Source organism: Plasmodium yoelii, assembly GCF_900002385.2.
Source record: "Plasmodium yoelii strain 17X genome assembly, chromosome: 13".
NCBI lineage: Eukaryota > Apicomplexa > Aconoidasida > Haemosporida > Plasmodiidae > Plasmodium > Plasmodium yoelii.
The window spans coordinates 863420-886645 of record NC_036185.2 but is presented as its reverse complement, the minus strand read 5'-3'; the positions used below and the strand labels follow the sequence as shown (position 1 = coordinate 886645).

General features: G+C 20.7%; 7 protein-coding genes across 7 annotated transcripts; 4 read left to right on the top strand and 3 right to left on the bottom strand.

Moving 5' to 3' along the window:
* Positions 1-323: 323 nt before the first annotated feature.
* PY17X_1315700 (conserved Plasmodium protein, unknown function) lies at positions 324-803 on the bottom strand (the record flags this gene model as incomplete). Its single annotated transcript, XM_723647.2, has 1 exon — positions 324-803. The coding sequence occupies one exon, from the start codon at positions 801-803 to the stop codon at positions 324-326; it is 480 nt and encodes a 159-aa protein (XP_728740.2).
* A 1074-nt stretch (positions 804-1877) lies between these two features.
* On the top strand, positions 1878-5559 carry PY17X_1315600 (U3 small nucleolar RNA-associated protein 12, putative; the record flags this gene model as incomplete). Its single annotated transcript, XM_022957050.1, has 2 exons — positions 1878-1980; positions 2147-5559. 2 exons carry the CDS (start codon positions 1878-1880, stop codon positions 5557-5559), a joined length of 3516 nt encoding a protein of 1171 aa, XP_022813533.1.
* Positions 5560-7022: 1463 nt separating this feature from the next.
* On the top strand, positions 7023-9899 carry PY17X_1315500 (ABC transporter B family member 2, putative; the record flags this gene model as incomplete). Its single annotated transcript, XM_721544.2, has 1 exon — positions 7023-9899. The coding sequence occupies one exon, from the start codon at positions 7023-7025 to the stop codon at positions 9897-9899; it is 2877 nt and encodes a 958-aa protein (XP_726637.2).
* Positions 9900-11116: 1217 nt separating this feature from the next.
* PY17X_1315400 (calponin homology domain-containing protein, putative) lies at positions 11117-16291 on the bottom strand (the record flags this gene model as incomplete). Its single annotated transcript, XM_721545.3, has 1 exon — positions 11117-16291. The coding sequence occupies one exon, from the start codon at positions 16289-16291 to the stop codon at positions 11117-11119; it is 5175 nt and encodes a 1724-aa protein (XP_726638.3).
* Positions 16292-18223: 1932 nt separating this feature from the next.
* Positions 18224-19249, top strand: PY17X_1315300 (conserved protein, unknown function; the record flags this gene model as incomplete). Its single annotated transcript, XM_721479.2, has 1 exon — positions 18224-19249. The coding sequence occupies one exon, from the start codon at positions 18224-18226 to the stop codon at positions 19247-19249; it is 1026 nt and encodes a 341-aa protein (XP_726572.2).
* Positions 19250-20514: 1265 nt separating this feature from the next.
* PY17X_1315200 (conserved protein, unknown function) lies at positions 20515-21279 on the top strand (the record flags this gene model as incomplete). Its single annotated transcript, XM_022957049.1, has 4 exons — positions 20515-20629; positions 20719-20808; positions 21019-21094; positions 21210-21279. 4 exons carry the CDS (start codon positions 20515-20517, stop codon positions 21277-21279), a joined length of 351 nt encoding a protein of 116 aa, XP_022813532.1.
* A 453-nt stretch (positions 21280-21732) lies between these two features.
* PY17X_1315100 (inner membrane complex protein, putative) lies at positions 21733-22378 on the bottom strand (the record flags this gene model as incomplete). The annotated part of the gene is made up of 2 exons (XM_022957048.1): positions 21733-22109; positions 22321-22378. 2 exons carry the CDS (start codon positions 22376-22378, stop codon positions 21733-21735), a joined length of 435 nt encoding a protein of 144 aa, XP_022813531.1.
* Between the last annotated feature and the right edge of the window lie 848 nt (positions 22379-23226).

Here is a 23226-nt window from a genome sequence, read left to right as displayed (position 1 = left end):
AATAAATATATATCAATCAAATAAATTCAAATTTTGACTTGTTTCTACCTTAGTATTTTATTTTGTATGTATACATAATATATATACACATTTTTGATAAAATTTTGATTAACATTTTATACTATGTGCATATTTGATAAAATTTTGATTACCATTTTATACTATGTGCATATTTGATAAAATTTTGGTTACCATTTTATACATATGTGCATATTTGATAGCTATGTGTTAATATTTTTGAGAAGAAAAGAAACTAAATAATATATTAAAGATATAAGTAAAAAAAAAAATATAAATCGAAAACTATTTAAACAACCAGAGACTTAAAAAAATGATTTTGTATTTAATTTTCGATTTTTTATTAATGTAAGCATTTCTATCATAATTTCATTTGTTTTGATAAGTCTGTTTAATTTATTTGTTTGTATTTGTTTTTCTATTTGTGCAATATTTTTTTCATAAATTTTTTTTTTAAAAATAAAATTATCATCTATATCACTTAATAATTCTGTTTCTTTTATATTTTCTTCGAATTCATTATTTAAGTTTTGGCAAAATTGTTCAATAAAATTATCTTCATTTAAATAGTCTTTATAATTTTTGTTTAACTCTTTTTCATATCCTTTATATTTTAATTTATTCAAATTTGTAATTTCTTCCTTTTCCTTTTTTTGATCTATAATATTATATTCATTTTCAATATTCGTCTTTTTATCATTAGTTGACTTAGGGTTATTTGCCATATTACTTAAATTGTCGATTTTGCTATTTTTGCTAATTTTGCTAATTTTGCTAATTTCCATTTTTTTAGAAATTACCATCAAATATTCAATATTGTGAACATAATGGAAAATGTCGTTACATTTATTTTGTTGCTTATAAAGAGGAGAGTTGCAAATATATGTATTTCTACTATTGTTAATATTTTATTTTTAATTTTAACCCTGATCTAATAATATGCCTCTTTGCATAAATTTGCATATTTATAATATAATATGTATTATGTATTCATTTTTTTTTTTTTTTTTTGAGAATCTCAAGTTTTTGTTATTTAAAAAATAGCTTAATAGGTGAAACATCATACTTATCAAATTATTTACATAAACAAATGTGAACTTAAAAATACGGGAAACCAATCATTTTAAAATGGAGATAATTATTTATATGGAGAGAAAAAAAATGGTTAATTATCTCCTATTGGTTAGGAAAAAATTTCCAATTAAAATAAACATTTTTTATTTAAAAATTGTAAAAAAAAATATTTTATAAATTATTCATGTTACCCAATTATTAAATATTTAAAAAAAAAAAAAAAAAAAAAAAATTGCCAAAAATGAAGAGATATTTACTCGACTATAAATATAGTATAGCATAGCAGTACCATATGCGGAATTAAATAATGTATCTATATAAAATGTATGTTAATATTTTTAATAATTTGGGTAATAATAAAAAATGATTAATGATATATAGCTACAATACATCCATGTTGGAAATATTTAAATGAAAATATTTGACTGTTTTGAAAATTAAAAAAAATCAAATATACCATCCCTTTTTATTATACAACAATAGAAACTTTGGCTTAACAACAGAAAATGCATGGCATATTTCATAATTAAGAAACTAATAGATATATATATATATTTATACATATTTATACATATTTATTTATATATATTTTTTTTATTTATATATATATTTTTTATTTACCCATTCGCATGTTCATATATAATTTATGAAACATAATAGGGAGAGAAAAATGTATTAAAAAATTTTCTTGATGGTATTTTCAAATTTTGTGAATAGATTTGTTTCACAATTTTTTATGTTGTAAATAAATCTCTTTTTAAATTTATATATTTTTTTAAATAAATATGGTAAAGTCTTATGATAGATATGAATTCGAAGATTGTTTTGGGATTGTAAATTCCCGAAGTTCGAATTGTATTTTTTTTAATACCAACCATATATTAACTGGTAAGAGCAAAAAGGGTTAACCATACTGTATTGTATTGTATTACATCATATCACATCATATTACATCATATTACATCATATCCCATCATATTACATCATATTACATCATATTGTGTTGTATATTTTTTTTTTTTTTTTTTTTTTTTTTTCCTCTTTTTGATCATAGGCCATGATGAAGAAGTAAGTTTGTGGAACATCCAAGAAAAGGAAATAAAAAAAAAATTGACAGTCCCATTTGTGCCTCCATATTATTTTTTTACATATCATGTAACATATATGTGTTTAAGTGAAAAGAATAAAAATATTTTGGCAGTTGGATATATGAATGGTTCAATTAGATTATTCGATATTTTTCAAAATAAAATACTATCAACTTTTAGTGGTCATACATCAGGTATTACAAAATTAAAATTTAATAAAGGTAATTATTTATGCTCATGTAGTAAAGATACAAATATAATTTTATGGGATATAATTAATGATAAAGGTATGTATAAATTAGAAGGGCATACAAATGCTGTCAATGATATTGAATTTTTAGAAATAGAAAATCATTATGTAGATAATTTTATAAATAATAATTTATTAGTTAGTGTATCTAAAGATGGGTTAATTAAATTATGGGATCTAAATATTCAAATGTGTATTCAAACTATTGTTGATTGTGAAGATGAAATTAACTGTTTAGTGGTTAATGAGACTAATACTCGATTAATAATAGCATGTAATAATACTTTAAGGATATATAAAATTGATTTATTTTCAAATATAAAAGATAAATTTACTAATTCTAAAATATATATTAGTTTTTTATCTGTAATTAAAAGATCAAATAATTCTAAAATAATAAATATGAAAATATGTTTATTAGTTGAAGATGAACGTGGTCAAAACCCTGAAGATATGCATCTGCTTATGTCTCAAAATGAAGAACCGATAGATGCTTTGATAAATAATGAAAATAATGACAATAATGAAAATTCAGAAAATGTAGAACAAGAAAAAAAGATTAACATTTTAAATAATTCATTAGATAATACAAATAGAATCTGTAACAGAACTAGCTATTCTATAAATGGAGATAATAATGGTATTCTTATTTGTTGTTCTAATTTAAAAAAAATAGAAATATATAAAATAAATTCAATACAAAATCAAAAAAAATCTGAAAAAAATAAAAAAAAAAGATATATAACAAAATTAAAAAAAAAAAAAAATGACCTTATTAATGAACAAACAAAGATATTAAAATTTAAAGGAAAAAAAAGTATAGATTATATTAACATATCTCAAAAGTTAAATCAAATTGAATATGAATTATCTATTCATAATAAATATGATATACATACTGTAAAAGATGAAATTAAATATGTCTTTGATTATACTTGTAAATATAGATTGCAAAATATAGATATATATAAAAAGAGGAAAACAGATACATCTGCTTATCTCTTGGTCTCATACACAACTAACAGTTTGAATGTCTTTCAAGTTAATCTATTTGACATTTTGAATAATCAAGATATGTTCATTCTGAAGAAGGGTGAGGAAAGCGAGGGTGAGGAGAATGAGAATGAGAATGAGAAAGGTGAGGAGAATGAGAAAGGTGAGGAGAATGAGAAAGGTGAGGAAAGCGAGGAAGAAAGCGATGAAGGTGGTGATGAAAATGGTGAAGGCGACGAAAATGGTGAAGGCGACGAAAATGGTGAAGGCGACGAAAATGAAGGTGGCGAAAAAAACGCGTTAGCGGGAAAGATAGTGGAAAAAGTGATATATGATTATTCTAAATGCTTCAAAGAAATGTGCCAAATTAACAATGGACATAACAATTCTGTTGATTTTATTAATTTATCAGAAAATAATGAATATTTAATTTCGATATGTAAAAAATGTGTGAAAATTTGGAATCTAAAAAACTATCAAAATATAATAACACTAAAATTGGAAGGGTGCACAAGTGCTATTTTTTGTGAGCAAGATGAATATATAATAATAAGTAATGATGTTGGTGAAATAATGTTATATGAATTAAAAAATATAGAATTAAAATATATTGTCAAAGGACATGCTAATAAAATTATTACTTTATATCAGAATCCAAAACAAAAAATGAATTTTTTATCTGTAGGCATGGAAAATTATCTAAAAATTTTTCGTCTCATTAATGAAAATACTTCTAACAATATTGAGGGGGAAGAAAATGAAGAAAATGGAAAAAATGGAAAAAATGAAGAAAATGAAAAAAATGAAGAAATAAATTCGAATAAAAATAGAATTCGATTTAAAGAAATTGATTATTATAACTTAACAGATAAAGTAAGTTGTGCTATGTATTCACCAAATGGTCAATATATATGTATAGGATATTTAAATAATTTAATTGAAGTGTTATATAGTGATAGTTTAAAATTACATCTAACTTTATATGGACATAGTTTACCAATCACATGTATAGACATATCTAAAGATAATAAAATATTAGCTTCAAGTTCATCAGATAAATTTTTATTTATTTGGAATTTAGAATATGGTAGTATAAATAAAAGATTACATATTAATTGTGATGTATTAACTAAAATAAAATTTTTTAATGAAACAAATAATTTAATAAGTATATCTTCTGATGGATATATAAAAATGTGGGATGCTATTAAGTTTCAATGTATATGTACAATTGATGGTAGATTCGGAACTCTTACATCTTTAATTATAAGTTTTGATGATAATTTGTTTATTACTTCTGGTAGTCATAAAAGTATAAGATGTTGGAAAAGGGGAGATGATTTAATATTTTTAGAAGAAGAAAAAGAAAAAGAATTAAATTTAGAAATCGAAAAAGAAGCAACTAGAAATGATTTATCATATCCATCTTCAATCGAAAAAAATGTTATATTAAATAAAGCAACAATAAAAACAATTGAAGTAATAAAATCAAGTGAAAAATTAATTGAATATTTAGATATTGTAGAAGAAGAAATAACATTATTAGAAACATATTATAAAAATTTAACAGAATATCAAGAAGCAAAAATAAAAAATGAATTACCTGATTTTGTAGAACCACCAAATAAACCTAATTCAAGACCCGAATTATTAAATCAAAATCCATATGAATTTATTATTAAGATAATGTGTAATATTAAAAATAATATATTAAATGAAATAATAATTTCTTTGCCATTTTATTATGCATATAAATTATTAATTTATATGAAAACATATTTAATGTCATTTTATTTTTTTCAAAAAATTCAAGAAAATTATAATAAATATTTGGCATGTGGAAATTTGAATTTCCATGTAGAATATGTTATTAATATTATTTTATCAATTATAAATATATATAGGAATCAATTTTTATTTGATACAAATTTCCGATTTCTTTTATATGAATTACATCAGTTAATTATTCCACATCTTAAAAATAATGCAGATGTATGTATATTTAACCAAACAACTTTGAATTTTTTATCTAATGCAATTAATGATGATGAAATAAATGGAGAATTAATTTTTGACCTTAACAATAAAGAAAAGGAAGACAAATTGAAACATGACCAAATTGAGAAACTAACTTGATAAACACTAAACTTTCAAATGTGCATAAAACAGTGCACATCCTTACATATATTTACTTTTGTTGATTGAGAAAAGAAACATTTTTTGGCATATCATTAAATGTATAACCTTTTAATTGAATGCATCCTGTGGTATATATGTAAGTGTATTCTATTTTGCTTTAATTTTGCTTCAATTTTGCTTCAATTTTGCTTTAATTTTGTTTCAATTTTAGCTTATATTTTGTTTCTATTTTGTTTCAATTTTTGCCTTAATTTTTTTATTTTATTTTTTTTTTTTTAATTGTGATTTGTTAAATTTGTGTGTTTTAATGTTTATTTTTTAAATGTAAAAAAAAATAAAGATATACATACAATTTTCTTCACTTTAAAAGAAACCACATTTTATTTTTATTCTAACTTATTTGAGCATGTAAAATGTGAAAATGTACAGATGAATTATTTTATTATTCTCTGCTTAGACTTTTAGCTAAAGCGTCGTTTTTGCATTAACACAAAATGGGGAAAAGAAAATTAACGGTAAATAATGGGGAAAATTAACGGTAAATAATGGGGAAAATAAACGATAAATAATGGGGAAAATGAATGATAAATAATGGGTAAAAATGAACGGTAATGTATTGTAAATATTACATATCAAGGAAATGAAAAAAAAAAACAGAAATGAAAAAAATATTTTTTAAATCATGCACGAAATTAGTAAAAAAAAGGAATTGTGTGCATATATTCGCCGAAAACGGCCCAAGGAAAATAAAATAATAAACATTTATTTTATAAAAATATACAAAATGTACAAAATGTACAAAATATACAAAATAAAATATATAATAATGTGAATAATATAAATACTAAAATAGTTAAAGGAGAAAAAAAATTATAATACACTGTCAAAAGTAAAAAAAGTGAAAATGGCGGTGCATTGCATATTTATTCATCAATGAGGTACGAAAAAAAAAAAAAAAAAAAAAAAAAAATAGGATTAAAAAATATTACATAACTGTATATGTATATGTATATATATATATATATATATAGAAAAAAAAGTGGTTGATTATATAATGGTAGAATATTATTAATGAAAAAATTAATTCATAAGTATAAATTTGCATTCGAAATAAATATATTTTTCTTTATATGCCCATTGTTTAGGGTATGATATATATTCATTATTGAATATATTTTGCGGGTTAATAATGTGGTGTTGCATATATATGTAATATATGTTAAATTATAATATTTGAAGTAATGATATAGATTGTATTATTTTTAGTAATATAATAATTTTTCATTTATTTGTTTTTTTAAAACCTATGGAAAATTTGTTTTTTTTTTTTTTTTTTTTTTTTTTTTTGAGTTTGTAGTTAAATTTATTTTATACCCAAGTTAGTTCATTTATACAAAGAGACATTATATTTCATTGTCTTTTTCATTTTTATTTATTTTTTTTTTTATTTCATTTTAAAAATGGATGTATCGAACTATGAATACGTGAGGCATCTTTGGATTAACAATGAACTAAAAAAAAAAAAACAAAATAAAAATTTTGTAATATATCATATAATAGATTTAATTATTCTTATAGCGACATTTTTTGGATGTTATAATTTTAATATATATTATTCTTATCAAAATGAAAATGGAAAGTTTTATAATTTTTGTAACACATTAGTTGACATGATTGCTTTAGGGTGTATAAGAATATTTTACACAATAGTTTCGGTAATTATTAATTCTAGAATATATAATTTAGAACCATTGAAAAAAATGCATAAATTTGGAAATAATTTTATTGGAGTATTTATTATTATAATGTGTTTAAAGATGATTAATTTTAACTATTTTATGGATATGAATACAAATCAGAATAATCTTAAAGATTTATATGTAATCATTTTTAAAGCTGTGTTAATAACATATAACCTTATTTCAACTATTTATTATTATTTTTTCCATAGATATGTATATATTATTAATAAAAAAAATATAATTGCTAAAATAGAATTAAAAAAAATACTATTAAAGGGTGTGGAAAATAGTGAAGACATTATATTAGATATACATTGTGATAAAAACATGCTTAAATATAATTCAGTTTTTTCACAAAATAATGAAATGAATACGACATGTAGTAATAACGATATAGAATTAAACCATGAAAATAAACAATTAGAAAGTAATAAAAAAGGGCAAGAGATGTTAGAAGGTAATGATATGCCATATACAAAATTAAATGACTATGATGATTTAGGTAAAAAATGGGAGGGTAAAAAGAGTGAAGGTAAAACGTTCGAAAGTAAAACGTTCGAAAGTAAAATCTTCGAAAGAACTATTTCAATTGACGAATTAGAGATAGACAAATCAATAAAAGATGATTTAATAAAAAATAATATAAAATTATCTATTAGTAGTAATTATAGTTATAAAAAAAATAATAGCAAAATAAAAAAAAAAAGTAAAGATGGAAATTCTAGCACATCATTTGATGAAACTAACGATAGAGAAACAGAATCATTAAAAAATATCGCATTTTTAGAAAATAGTTTTGAATATACTGAATTTAAAAATATTTTATTACCATATTTATGGCCAAGTAGAAGAATAGATTTAAAAGGAAACAGTTTAATTTTACGAACATATGTATTATTAATATTTATTTTAATTATTGTTTCAAAAGCTTTTAGTGTTATATCACCAATTTATCTTGGTTTAGCATCAACTGAAGTATTAAATAAAAAATATTATAATTCTATATATTATTTAGGAATATATTCATCTTTTTTCTTTTTATCAAAATTTTTAAAAGAAATTTCGGGTGTATTATATTCACATGTAAAACAATCTGCGTTTATAGAGCTTCAAGAATCTATATTTCACAAATTTCATAATTTATCATATGAATGGTTTTCCAATAAAAATGCAGGAGGAATAATGAGGATAGTTGATAGAGGAACTGAAAGTACAAACAATTTGATGAATTCTTTTATTGTTTATATAATACCAGCAGTAATAGAAGGTGTAGTAACATGTATTATATTTATATTTAAATATAAAAATCGTTTATTAGGTAGTATATTAATTTTAGGATTAACTATATATATATATGCTACAATAAAAATAACAAAATGGAGAAAAAAAATAAGAACCAAAGTAAATAAAATGGATAATTTATATCATGGTATAGCTCATGATTCATTAGATAATTATGAAAATGTAAAATATTTTAACAATGAAAATTTTGAAATAAAAAAATTTTGTGGTGCATTATCTAATTTTAACAGATATAATATTCAAATTTTGAACAGTTTAGGAATATTAAATATTGTTCAACAATTTATTTTAAATGCTACATTATTTTTTACTTTATTTTGTGTAATTAATATGATAATATATGATGGAGAAGATAGTGGTATATTTATAAGTGTTGTTGTTTATATTTCTAATGTGTTTGCTCCTTTAACTATTTTAGGAACATTATATTCTACTATTGTTAAATCTTATACAGATATATATGACTTAACAGAAGCTTTAAAAGATAAAATACCGGTTACAGATGATAAAGATTTAGAATCTTTTTCTCTTACATCTCATGAAAAAAAATTTGGTGTAAATATCGAATTTTCAGATGTAAATTTTAGTTATCCAAAACAAACAAATCATAGAACGTTAAAATCTATAAATTTTTTTATTCCATCTGGTACAACCTGTGCATTAGTTGGACATACGGGTTCAGGAAAATCAACCATTGCAAAATTATTATATCGTTTTTATGATGCTGAAGGAGATATTAAAATAGGAGGTAAAAATGTTAACAAATATAATCGAAATTCTATTCGAAGTATTATTGGTATTGTACCTCAAGATACAATATTATTTAATGAAACAATAAAATATAATATATTATATGGTAAATTAGATGCAACAGATGAGGAAGTAATTAAAGCTACAAAATCAGCTCAGTTATATGATTTTATAGAAGCACTTCCGAAAAAATGGGATACAATTGTTGGAAATAAAGGTATGAAATTATCAGGTGGTGAAAGACAAAGAATTGCTATTGCTAGATGTTTATTAAAAGATCCTAAAATTGTTATTTTTGATGAAGCTACAAGTTCTTTAGATTCTAAAACAGAATATTTATTTCAAAAAGCTGTTGAAGATTTAAGAAAAAATAGAACTCTCATAATTATTGCTCATAGACTCAGTACTATATCTTCAGCAGAATCAATTATTTTACTAAATAAAGGAAAAATTGTAGAAAAGGGAACTCATAAAGATTTACTTAAACTTAATGGTGAGTATGCAGAAATGTGGAATATGCAATCTGGCGGTAACGACATTTAATTGGTCAATCTAAGCAAAATAAAAATGTTTGAAAAAAAAAAAAAAAAAAAAAAAAAATAAAAAAAAAAAGATAAAATAAATAAAGAATGAATGAATAAATGGCTTTCCGATATATTTCGAACCATGTATATTGTAAGCCCAAAAATAGTAATAAAAATTGCACAAATAATCGATGATTCCATGTCAGTTTGATATGTAATTGATTGTTTATATGATAAAATACCGAAAATGTTAACAATATAATTTATAAAATAAAATATATTGTTAATCAAATGGTTATTTACTCATTTTTTTTCAAAATGCAAAGCTCATAATGCTTTGTATCGAACAAATATATCATAAGTTTTCATAAATAAAGAATATTTCCTTATAAAAAGGAAAATATAAAACATAATAAAAGAAATTATAAGTTCAAATTTATATGGAATCTGAGTATATACGCACCGAATTTCATTATTATTTTTTTTTTTTTTTGAAGATGTAGCATTATATTCGATTTTAAAGAAAGCACAATATCATAGATATATGAAATAAAATATTTACTTTTATTTCGTGTTTATTAATCATATACAAATATGCTATATATATAGTTATTTTACATAGATAATTATTATGTTCATTTAAATTTTTTGGTAATGTAATAATTTAAAAAATAGTTTTATATGTATTTCCATGGCATAGTTAATACATGTTAATAAAAAATATTTGTAGAATAAAAATTTGTTGTATGCGTAAATGATATATCCAAATTTATGGATATTTAAAAAAATAAAAATAAATTTCGTGGGAATATAATAGCTCGTCTTAGATAATATAGACATACATATTTATTCTTAATTATTATTTTATTTTTTTATTTTTTTATTTCATGAATAATTAAATAATTTTTAGAATTATATTTTATCCTTTTAATTTTTAAAAAAAAATCCCAATTTATATACATAACTTTTAGTTGGGTATAAAATATTATATAGATATAGACATTTTATTTTATTTTTATTTGTGCAATTTTATTTTTATTATTTATTTCACTTTTATTTTGATATTCATTTATTATCACATTTTTAAAAATATCTAACTTAATTTTTATTTATAACACATTTTTAAAATACGATAAAAAAAATATGTTAAAAAATTGTTACAATATCCAAAAAGATGGTTACAATATCCAAAAAAATTGTTAATATTTTCTATACATGTTTTTAAATATCTCATAATTAGTAATTATAGGAATCGTTAATTAAGTCATTTAAAGTAGAGTTTGGAAATTTGGGAAAGTTGGGAAAGTTGGGAACGTTGGGAACGTTGGGAAAGTTGGGAATATTTTGAAAATTTTGAAAATTTTGAAAATTTTGAAAATCAACTAAAATTTTAGAATCTTTTGTGTTATTTTTTACTTTATCTGAATTCATTTCTTTCTCTTCAATACTATTTAGACACTCAAATTTATTTCGAATATTATCTGTCTCTTTATTTTCATTTTGTTCTGTTTGAAAAAAAGATTGCACATCTTCTTCATCTGCAATATCTTTAATCTCTTGAGATTTGACATCTTTTAATTTATTTTGTGAGTTATTTATTTTATCTAAATTTTCCAATAAATATATAATAAGAGGATAATTTTGTATATTTTCCTTAATTTTATTAAATGTATTCTTATAATTTGATATAATAAATTCTAATTCTTTCTCTTTTTCTAAACAACTAATTTGTAGATGTAATTTTTCTTTATTTAAAAGTAAAATTTGATCATTTAAATATTTTATACTATTTTTTAATAAGCTAAGTTGGTTTTTAAAATTTGTTTGTTCATCTTCTAAATGTTGAAAATTATTTTGTTCATTAATATTTTGTTGTTTTAGTTCCAAAATTTCTTGTTCTAAATATATTATTTTTTCTTCTTTTTCTTTTAATTCTTCTTCTTTTATTTTTAAAATATTTTGAAACATAATACATGATTCCTTTGCCATTTTACTTAGTAAAAAAATTATATTTTTTTTTTTTTTTTTTTTTTCTTCATTCAAGCTAACCAAATCATCATTTGATTCGTTAATATTATCCTCATTATTATAAATATCTAATTTTCCATTTTCAATAAATTGGTTTTTATTTTGAGAATCATCATCTAAGGATTGTTCCAAGTTAGGCAAGTTTATATCGTTATATATTTCTGAATCATCTTGTTCACTTTCAGAATATGATTCACAAATTTTATTATTTTTAATTTTGTGTAAACATGTGTTAAAGTCATATTTATAATAATTCAATTGGTCATTATAATTGTCTATTTTTAAAAATGATTTTTTTTTATTATTCTCTTCATTTTTTAAACCATCTTTATTATTATTTGTAATTTTTTCAGGTATTTTAACTAATTTTGTTGTTTTTATTTTATCTTTTTTTTGAACATCTCTATCTTTTAGTATGCTCATTTTTTGTGTTGTATTTTCAAGTAGCGAAATCAAATAAGTGTCGTTATTTTTTTCATTTTGTTTTTGCTCTATGTGTTGTAAATTTTGATAGGTAGTTTGTTTTTTTACCAAAGTATAATTTGATATCTTATTTTTTATATTTTTCGTTTTTTTGTTTATATATATCTCATCTACATCATTGTCTATTTCATTTTCCAAATTATTTGTTGCCAATATTTCAATCCAAACATCTTTAATCATTTGTTCGATCCGAGTGGAAGGTGCATTAATTTGTGTCGCCAGCAATTTAGTTAATTGATTCCATTTTGTTTCTCTTATTTGATATTTTTTTAAATTAAAATAAACATCTTTCAATTGATTAATTGTATATTTATATTTTATACTTTCATTTTCATGACAACTATTAGTTAGAAAAATATATTTATTTTTTTCTTGTTGATATTTATTTAGTATATCTATATATTTGTTTTTATAAATATTTGCATTTAATTTTTCTATTCCTATTTTTTTTCTTAATTTATATTTATCTGATAAGTAAAAATTTATATTTTTTTGATTAAAAATTTCAAAATATGTATTTGAGGTTTTAAATCTTTCATCATTTTCTAAAATATAATCATTAAATTGTTTGTTTAAATTATTAACATAATTAAATGCTTCTCGAATAATGTTTCTATATTTATATATATCTCCTAGCATTTTCCAAAATAAATAAGTTAGTTTTTTTTTTATTTTTTCAGAATTCTTATTTTTGCAATCTAATAACCATCCATTGTCACCCGATGCATTTCCAACCGATGCATTGTCGCCCGATGCATTGCCAACCGACACATGATCAGTTCCAGTTATTTTTTCTGTCTCTATTTTGTTTTTCTTTAAAAAAATATTATCAGTATCAAATATTTCATTTCTTCCTTCATCTAATTTATTAATTTTTTTGTACATTTCGGTTGTGTCTTCACCAAAGATTTTAAATTCGTCTGGTTCATTATCACATCTATCTAACTTTTTTAAGAGAAACATTAATTCTGCATCATTCTCATTTTCCTCTTCAAATATTTTTAAATAAAATTTTGGAAACTCTGCAAAATTGGGTCTTATCGAGTCTAAGCAATTAGGCCCGTTTCCACCGCTTCCACCGCTTCCACCGCTTCCATTTAATTCACTTTGTCCACTTTTCCCACTTTGCCCATTTGGTGGTTCTACAATAGAATCATTATTTTCATGGCTGATTTTTTTTTTAAAATTTCCGATAGACTTTTTCCATATTTCAGTGTGTTCTAACTTTTTTTTATAATATTCATTAATAGATAATAATTTTTTATTTTTTTTTTCTAAATTTTTTATTTTTTCATATTTTTCAATTTCTTTTTCATATTTAATTATTTCATTACTTGGTATTATAGTAGTATCTCTATTTTGGATATTTATTTGTTCTGAATTGAAAATATTATCTTTTTCTTTTTCTACTGTTTCAAATATTTTTATTTTTTTATCTATATTTATTTCATCATTTGTATAATCTTTTAAAGATATATTTTTTATTATATTCAATTTTATATTTTGTGTTTTTATATGTTCTTTAGCCAAAAAATATATTATATGAATAATAAGACGTGTTATATGACTTTTATCTAACAGTTTACATATTTCATCATTTTTTATTTCATATTTTTTATTTTTTATTATATTATATATAGCATTTTTAATTTTCTTTAAACACGATTCTTCATTATCTGTATTAGAAAATATAACTTCATTTTTTGTGATTATATCTTCGATATATTTTAAAAGCTGTTGAAATATTTTTTTATTTTGTTCTAAATTATCATAATTTTTTATCTTTTCTAAATTATTATTTTTTATTATATTTTTAAGATTTACAATTTTATTATTTATATATTCGTTATTTTCCCTATTTTCTTTATTTTTTTCCAAAACTAAATTTTTTATTTTTTTAATGGATAATTGAATATTTCTGTTTACCTCTGCAATGTTATTGTTCATAATTTTGGTATCTCCATTTTTATCTCCATTTTTATTGCCACTCGGCTCAAAGTTTTCCGAATCGAAACTATTTTCTGCATCGGAATGCATGTAGAACCCGTTTAATTGTTTATTAATTCTTGTCTTTGGTTCATTATTTTTATAATTTTCAAATGTATCTATAACATTATGATTTTCAAAAATTAGAACATCTAGATCTAAAAGTAAATCATCTTCTATGTTATTTAATTTACGTTCATATTTTTTTTTTATGGAAATAAGATTTTCAATATTTTCATTTTTTAAATATAAAATTTCATTATTATATTTTTCTTTCAAATTTAATAAATCTACATTATGTGTTTCATTAATATCTTTAATTTTTTTTTCATGAATTTTTTTTTCTAATTCTAATTCATTTATTTTTATATCTAATTCCTTTTTGTATATTTTTATTTGTCTTTTTAGATATTCTATAAAATAATCCGATTTTATTTTTTCCCCATCATTATTATTTTGATTTTGATTTTGATTTTTATTTTTATTATTTTTTGTCCATATATTTTCAAAATTATTCATTTCATTAATGTTTAGAAAAATATCTAAAATATCATTTTCATTGGTTTGTGATGAAGCATCAATTTTATAATTTTTTTTTTTTTCTTTTTCTACATTACTTATGCTTGAAAACTTTGATGATTCTGTAGATGTTTGGAAAGGTGGTTCTAATTCTTGTAAAATCAAATTATTATTTTTATTCTCTTCATTTTTATTCTCTTCATTTTTATTCTCTTCATTTTTATTCTCGTCATTTTTATTCTCGTCATTTTTATTCTCTTCATTTATATTTTCCTCAATATTAAAATATTTAAAAAAGTTGCTTTTAGGAATTTTTTCTCTATCATAAAAATTATGTAAAGGATTTATTTTTTTTTCATTTTCTTTTTTTTCGTTGTAATATATTTTGTCTAATAATAAACTGCTTTTTGTCTTTATATGATTGTTTGCACTTTTTTCTGAAATGGATTCACTCTTTTCGCTAGAACTAGAAACATTTGAAACTGTACTACTTTTTATATAATCACTATTTTTTTCAAAATTTTTTAAAGAATTATAAAAAAATAAATTTTTATTATATTTATTATTTTGTTTAGTTTTATGCAAAGAATAATTTTCATCTAATTCTGTTACACATTTTTCTTTTATTTTGTTCTCAATTGTATAATTGTCATTTTTTTTTTTTTTTTTTTTGAATTTTTGTGAATAAAAAGATTTTGGCGATTCAGTATTTTGAGAATACATAAAATCATCATTAATAATCGAACTAGAATTAATTTGGCTTTTATTATTTATATAATTTTTTGGAAATATATTTGAATCTAAGATATTTTTTTCTGTTTTTTTATTTTTAAAATTTAATTCATTAATACAATTAATGTGATTCGTATAAAGATTATCTATTTTATTATCTACCATGTTATCTATTTGAGAATATTGTTTATTTTTTATGACACATTCTGATAGTTTTACACTTTTACAATTTACTAAGCAATTTAATGGTTTTTCATTTGACATAAAATTAGTTAGTTCTTTATTTATGGGATATGCTAAAGTAAAATTACATTCCTTATTTTTAACAAGAGAATATAAAAAATATAATATAATTAATGATTGGTAACATTCTATAAAACTATTTTTACATATTTCATCATAATTTATAAAATTAATATCAATATTTACATTATTTAAAATTGTTTTTATTACATTCCAATTTTTTTTTTTGTCTATATCATTTATAGGATTAACAAAAATGCAACCTTTATATTTTTTCATAGCATGTGGCCATATATATTCAAAAAGTTCTAAATAAATATCACCATTTTTTAAATCGTTAAAATTAAAATTTTTTCTTTTTAAAACATTCTTTACCCATTCCACTAATTCTTCTTTTCCTATTTTCATTTCGTTATTCATTTTTTAAAAATAGACAATTCTATCTGTTTTTATATAAATTGTGTATCACGTTTTTTTTTTTTTTTTTTTTTTTTTTTTTTTCCATAAGAAATGTTAAAGCTTTAAGTAAATTATTTCACAAGTTGCTCATTACTTTCTTATTCATTATTTTATTCATTATTTTATTCATTATTTTATTCATTATTTTTATTCATTATTTTTTAATTTATTATTTTTTAATTTTTTAATTTTTTAATTTATTTAGAATGTTGAAACAGTTTAATGCCTGTTGGCCATTTGATCAAAAATAGCAAAATGGAAAGGTACAAAATGGAAAAACTATATCCCCAATTTTGTGCATTCACAATTTTAGCAAAAATATTGTAACCATATATATCATAGAACATTGCACATGTAAAGCCACGAAGTGTGCATATCTCTATACTTGCATGTAAAGAAATGTGGACATATTTTATTATAATTTATGGGGCAACAATAAGCTTATTATTTTTGCATAAGCACAAAATAATAATTAACACTTTTTTTTTCTTTTTTTTTTTTTCTTTTTTTTGTTAAGGTATTTAAACTAGTAATATTAATGAATTTCCCAATTATATAATCCTTACAATTTTTCATAATTATTTTTATTATTTTACAACTTTTTGTTCGATTTTTATTTTATTTTTTATATTAACGAAATACAAATTTTATAAAGAATTTTTTAATAACATATTTTATTCTATACTTTTGTTACAATTTAAAGGGGGTAGTCATAATTTATTAAAATTGTGGAAAAAAAAATAAAAAAAAAAAAAAAAAAAAAAAAACCAAGTTAATACAAAATACGTTTTGAAAATCTATTAATATATTATTTTTTTAATAAATACAATTATATAAAATTGAATTCAAATTTTATGAATTTATATAAAAGTTGTTTGTTCCTATATTTTGTGAACAAACTAATAATCTATGAATTTTTTTTCAAATGTTATGATATTATTGTAGTATCATATAAAGAATGTAATTTTTTTTTTTTTTTTTTTTTGCATTTTATTTCTTTTGATATATTAGAAAATATATTATTATGTTTTATTTTTAATAAATATTTATTTAGGTGAATTATGATTTTTATATATGTACTTAATACAATGATATACAATATATGGTGTGTATACTAAATTTGAAAATGGGATATCGAATATAATTAAGTTTATTTTTAACGAGAAAAATATAAAATATATACAAAATGGATATACTACAAATATATAATTAATCATATAATAATCATATAAATTAATCATATATTAGCATATACTTTATTATATATACATCACTTCTTATTTAAGAAAAAAAAAAAATAATAATCTTGAAATGTGCTAAATGGAAATATAAGCATAAGCATAGCATAAGCATAAGAATAAGCATTATATTGGCCTGCCTTATTAAAAACATGCAAATAAATTTGTGTAGGTAAAATAAATTTTTAAAAGAAATATATATATATATATAAAATATAATTCACCAAATTACGGATTTTTAAAATAAATAAAAAAATATATATATTATATATATTATATATATATATATGTACATTTTTATATGAACAAATAAGTAATGTATTATTTTACTAAGTAAATGTTTAATGGGGGTAAATAAAAATTGTATAAGAAAAATAAGGCATTAATATATAATAGGAAAAGAGAAAGGCAAGCTGAACATATCCCTCTAACCCCAAAAAAAAAAAAAAAAAAAATACCAAGTAAATAACAAATAAATACCAAGTAAAGTTATGCATAAATACCAAATAAAAACAAACAAAATTATGCATATATGCCAAACAAAACTATGCATATATGCCAAACAAAATTATGCATATATGCCAAACAAAACTATGCATATATGACAAACAAAACTATGCACATATGACAAAACTATGCATAAAAAGACGAAAATATGGAAAAATATAGAGAGTTCGCAGATAAATCAACAGGGATAAACCCATTCTTGCCAATATGGGTTAATAGGAAATTAAATATACATGAAAGATTGTTGAAATTATTATTATTACCTTTAGTAATATGCAGAAGTTGTTTTATTTGTTTAACTATAATTTTTATGTTTTTTTTAAATAGCCTATTAAGATTTTTAATTTTTCAATGTATAAAAGATTTTTTTTATCAAATTATACAAACAATATATTGTAGGCTACTGTTATTTCATTTAGGTTTTATATATTTAGAAGAACAATATGCTAATTATAAAAGAGTTAAAATAAAATGTACTAAAGAACATATCCCATTTATTTATGATGATTATGGTCATATATTTTTATCAAATTTCACGTCTTTTGTTGATATTTTATATTTAGCTTTTCGACTAAATCCAATGTTTGTGGTTGTAAATAAAAATGGAACATTATCTCCTGTATTTTTTTTTGATATAATCAAAATGTCTTTACAATTTTCTATACCAAATAAAAATGGAATATTTAAAAATATAGAACAGGTACATATATATGCAAAAAATAAAAAAATACATAGTGTTGTTATATTTCCTGAAGCTATGAAAAGTAATGGTTCATGTATTTTATTATGGAAAAATGAAATATTTTTAGATTCGGAAAATGTTTTAAAAAATAAATGTAATCTTATAACATTTATATATGATGTAAATTGTATTAATAAAAAATTGAATCAAATATATACACCACCTCATACTGTTTTACATCCATTTATACATATTATTCATTTATGTTTTAACATATATAATAAAATTAATGTTATATGGTTAAGTGAAAAAGATATAGCAAATTCGATAAGAGATATGGAATTTTTAAATAATGACGAATTAGTAAATTGCTTAAGAAATTTAATGGGTCAAATGAAGACAACTGGTGGGACACTAGTAAATGTCAAATCCGATTTATTAGAAAATTTTGTTAATTATTGGAATATAACACAGAAAAAAAAATATTTATAATTTATAAAAAAAAAAATTTAGCACAATTGAGTGTGTTAAACTCGAAAGGGGGAGCAAACTATTTTGCCTGTTAGTCTAGATCCGCGTTTTCACTTTTTTTTCACTTTTTTTTCACTTTTTTTCCACTTTTTTTCCACTTTTTTTCCACTTATTTTTACTTTATTTTTCACTTATTTTTCGCTTATTTTTCACTTTTTTTTCGCTTATTTTTCACTTTTTAATTAGCTAATACGCTTTCAAACACAAATACGAATGATATGTACACATATTTGTTTATGCATTCCAACTGTGGCATATGCATGTATATATGTATTTATAAAAATATGTGGAACAATTTAAAGGATATAAGATATGTCTTTTTAATTTTTTGTTTTTAATATATATATTTTTACTAACTCGCTATTTAGCCTTTAAGGGGATATCGTGAAGTTCAATTTATCCCATAAATGTATATATATATATATATATATATATATATATATATATGTATATATTTTATTTTTTTATTTTTCATTGTCACTAATTGTTGAGTGTCTCAACTGGAGGAACGAGATTATGAAGTTTGAAACGTTTTGAAACATTTTGAAACATTTGGAACATTTTGGAAATTATTTTTGCATGGGGCCTTGAATATGTAGATCAAACAAGTTTATGCATTTACAAAATAGTTATAAATTACTTTATATATACATTTGCAAAATAGTTATGAGTTATTTTGTATACAGAATGAAGACCAAAAATATAGTGAATATTTTAAGCAGACATTTTGTATATAATCCTATGTATAAAATTTACAATTATAATAGTTTAAGCCTCACTTTATTTTGCACACTATTTAACTAAAACATGCAAAATTGGGGACTTAAAATGGTATTAATTTAAATGGCTAAAATAAAATAAAAGTAAAAATAAAAGTAAAAATTAATAAATAAGTATACGCATGTCAATCTTTTATAGACTTTCTGGATAAGGCACTTATAAAATAGGAAATAAGGTTTTGTCTAAAATACACAATTTTGACTTTTTTTTCAATATTATTAAAAAATAATTAACATTACTCATATAGATAGCAAAATTTTAAACATAGATTTTTTGAATTTATTCCTTTTTAAAAATAATAATATTCCTAATTTTTCATAATTTTCATTTAAATATAATATCATAAATATCTTTTATAAAAATATATATAATATTTTAAAGAAAATATTTAATTTATATATTTTTACCTTTAAAAATATAATATACCTTATCAATTGATAATAAAAATGAAACAACTAATTATTTTTATATTAATTATTTTTATTGTTCATATAAATGTAGGGCTTTCCCAAATGTGCACAACTGATATATGCGAAAAATGTTGCTATCCAACAAATGAAGGTTTTAAAAAAAAAAAAAAGTTTATTCAATTTGATATAATATATACAAATGTATATTAATAAAAAAATATATTTTTTACATTATAATAGGTTGTAGAAATAAAAATTATAAAGCAATGAGAAATAATGACAATGATAAAACTTATTGCAGACTTTGTGATTGTGGAAATTCATCTACTGGTATTTTTTTATGAACACCTATCCTTATAAAATAAAATTAATATGAACTTAAAGAAATTTTATAAAATTTAAACGGATTGGACTTATCGTCATTATGAAACAAACTAGCTAATTCACTAGCTATTATAATTAATTTTGTAAATAATTAAAAACAAGTGTATATAATAACTCTTTGAATTATTTTGTTTTTTTATTTATTTTTGTTATTAGGATGTGGATGGGTTGGAGAAAAATATGGCAAGGTCAAATGCACCAGTTGCTCGTTTATAAACCAAGTCAATAACAAGTATGATATAAATATATATGCATAAACATAAACATATACATATTTGGCATTATTTTTTAGTGAGTTCACTATTTGTTATGTTTGGGCTAAACATATATATTTATTTTTCATTTAGGATAAAATATTTTGACATAGCTGGTTGCGGGTATCAGCTAAAAAAGGGAACTTTACTGAGCAACTCATAAAGAAATGAAAAATTGAAAATACACAAATAAATTATTATAAGCATTTGACTTATATAATAAAATGTCTATTTTATTTATTTTCATATGATAATTTTATAATAGTATTTATTGTTATGCTAATTGTTTGTATAATTAGTAATAAACTTTTTTATATATGTTTGCTTTTTTTAGTGCAAATAAATAAAATGTAAAAAAAAATGAGTAAAATGCTCATGATATATTGAATGCCATTAAAAATAAAAATAAAAATAAAAATAAATAAATATATATATATATATAGAATAGAATGAAACCAAACAAGAGACGAATATAACAAGTGTTATATTTTTATTTTACTGTATATTCTTTATAAAAATCGATTAAAGAACATTTAAAGCTTTTTTTTTGTGTCTCAATTAGTTTTAATTCGATGGAAAAATATATGATAAATATTAATTCAATCACATTTGCATTTCAATCACATTTGCATTCTTGAGGGCATACACAATCAGCTATTTTCGATATAGCACATTTTTGTGTGCGTCTTATATATATTGGATCACTTACATAAGTTAAAGTTGGTAAACTATATTTTTTATTATCTCCATAATTTATTTTCTCAAAAAATGGCCCTTGAGCATAACTTATTAAAGGAACATCATGTAGTATATTTTTTGCATAAAACTCATTGTCTATTTGATGATAGTATAATTGTGAACTTCCATTTGAATTTAAAATAATACGCTCAGTTGGAATGCATGGAAATGTGGTTGGATTTTCTCTGGTACAAAGATCGTCTAATTCATTGTAAGTATATGTCCTTTGAGTAATTTTAAAGTCGTGTTTTTCATCTAAAAAATAATGATAAAAATGGGTATATATATTTCTGTGTTTTAATTTGGATAAAATATAATTGTATGCATTATGAATGTTAACATAATTTGCACTGAAAAAATATAAAGAAAATATGTGTGTAAAAAAAAAAATAAAATGTGCCTTATTATATATAATATAAAATGTATTAACATGTCTATTCTATTAGTATATATTTTTTGTATTTACCACAAGAACATTTACATGAATTACATGCTAAGCATGTAGACTTGTTAAATATATTCATTTTAATTATAAAATTTTTTAATTAAAAGCTATAAAAATACATATGGATAAGGATTTATTTGAATTATAACAATTGTATGAATGTACCAATTTTGTATTTCAATAAAAGAGAAATATAAGATTAAAAATATATAATTCTTTAAAATTAATTTATATAAACATCCTTTAAAATAGTAAATATATCATTTTATTAAAATTGAATTTGTATATTTGTTTTAATGTATAGGCTTAAAAATATGTGTGTGTAATACCAATAACAAACCAAGATTATATCAAACTGTGTACATAAAAAAAAAAAATATAATATATAAAAGAACATTAAGCTATTTATATTTGGTTGAATAATTTTTTTTTTTTCGTATTAGGAGGGTAAGTATAGATAGCCATAAAAAAAAACTTATGATGCATGCATAAAATATTATTATAAATATACTTGAAAAAGCTACCTATAATTTTTTACATGACTTGTTCATAATAAAATTATGCTTTATTTTATAGATATGTATAAGAAAAACATTTCAAGTTCATAATAAACTTTTTTAGAAAGCTAACCAAATCAATTTACACAATTATATATTTATAAAATATTTTTCCTATTCTCTTATTTTCCAACTAAAATTGTGAAAATAAACATATGCATATAAATATGACCATAACAAAAAATATATTGTCTATATATGAAAAATTATAAATATTGATAAAAAAACACAACTCGAATAAAATTTTATAAACTAGGGTGTTACGCTAATTATACCTATGTATATATATAAATTATAAGACAATATTATGCTTATTTAAAAATATTAGCATTTGGGGGGGTGGGGTAAAATAACTATCATATTTTTAAAT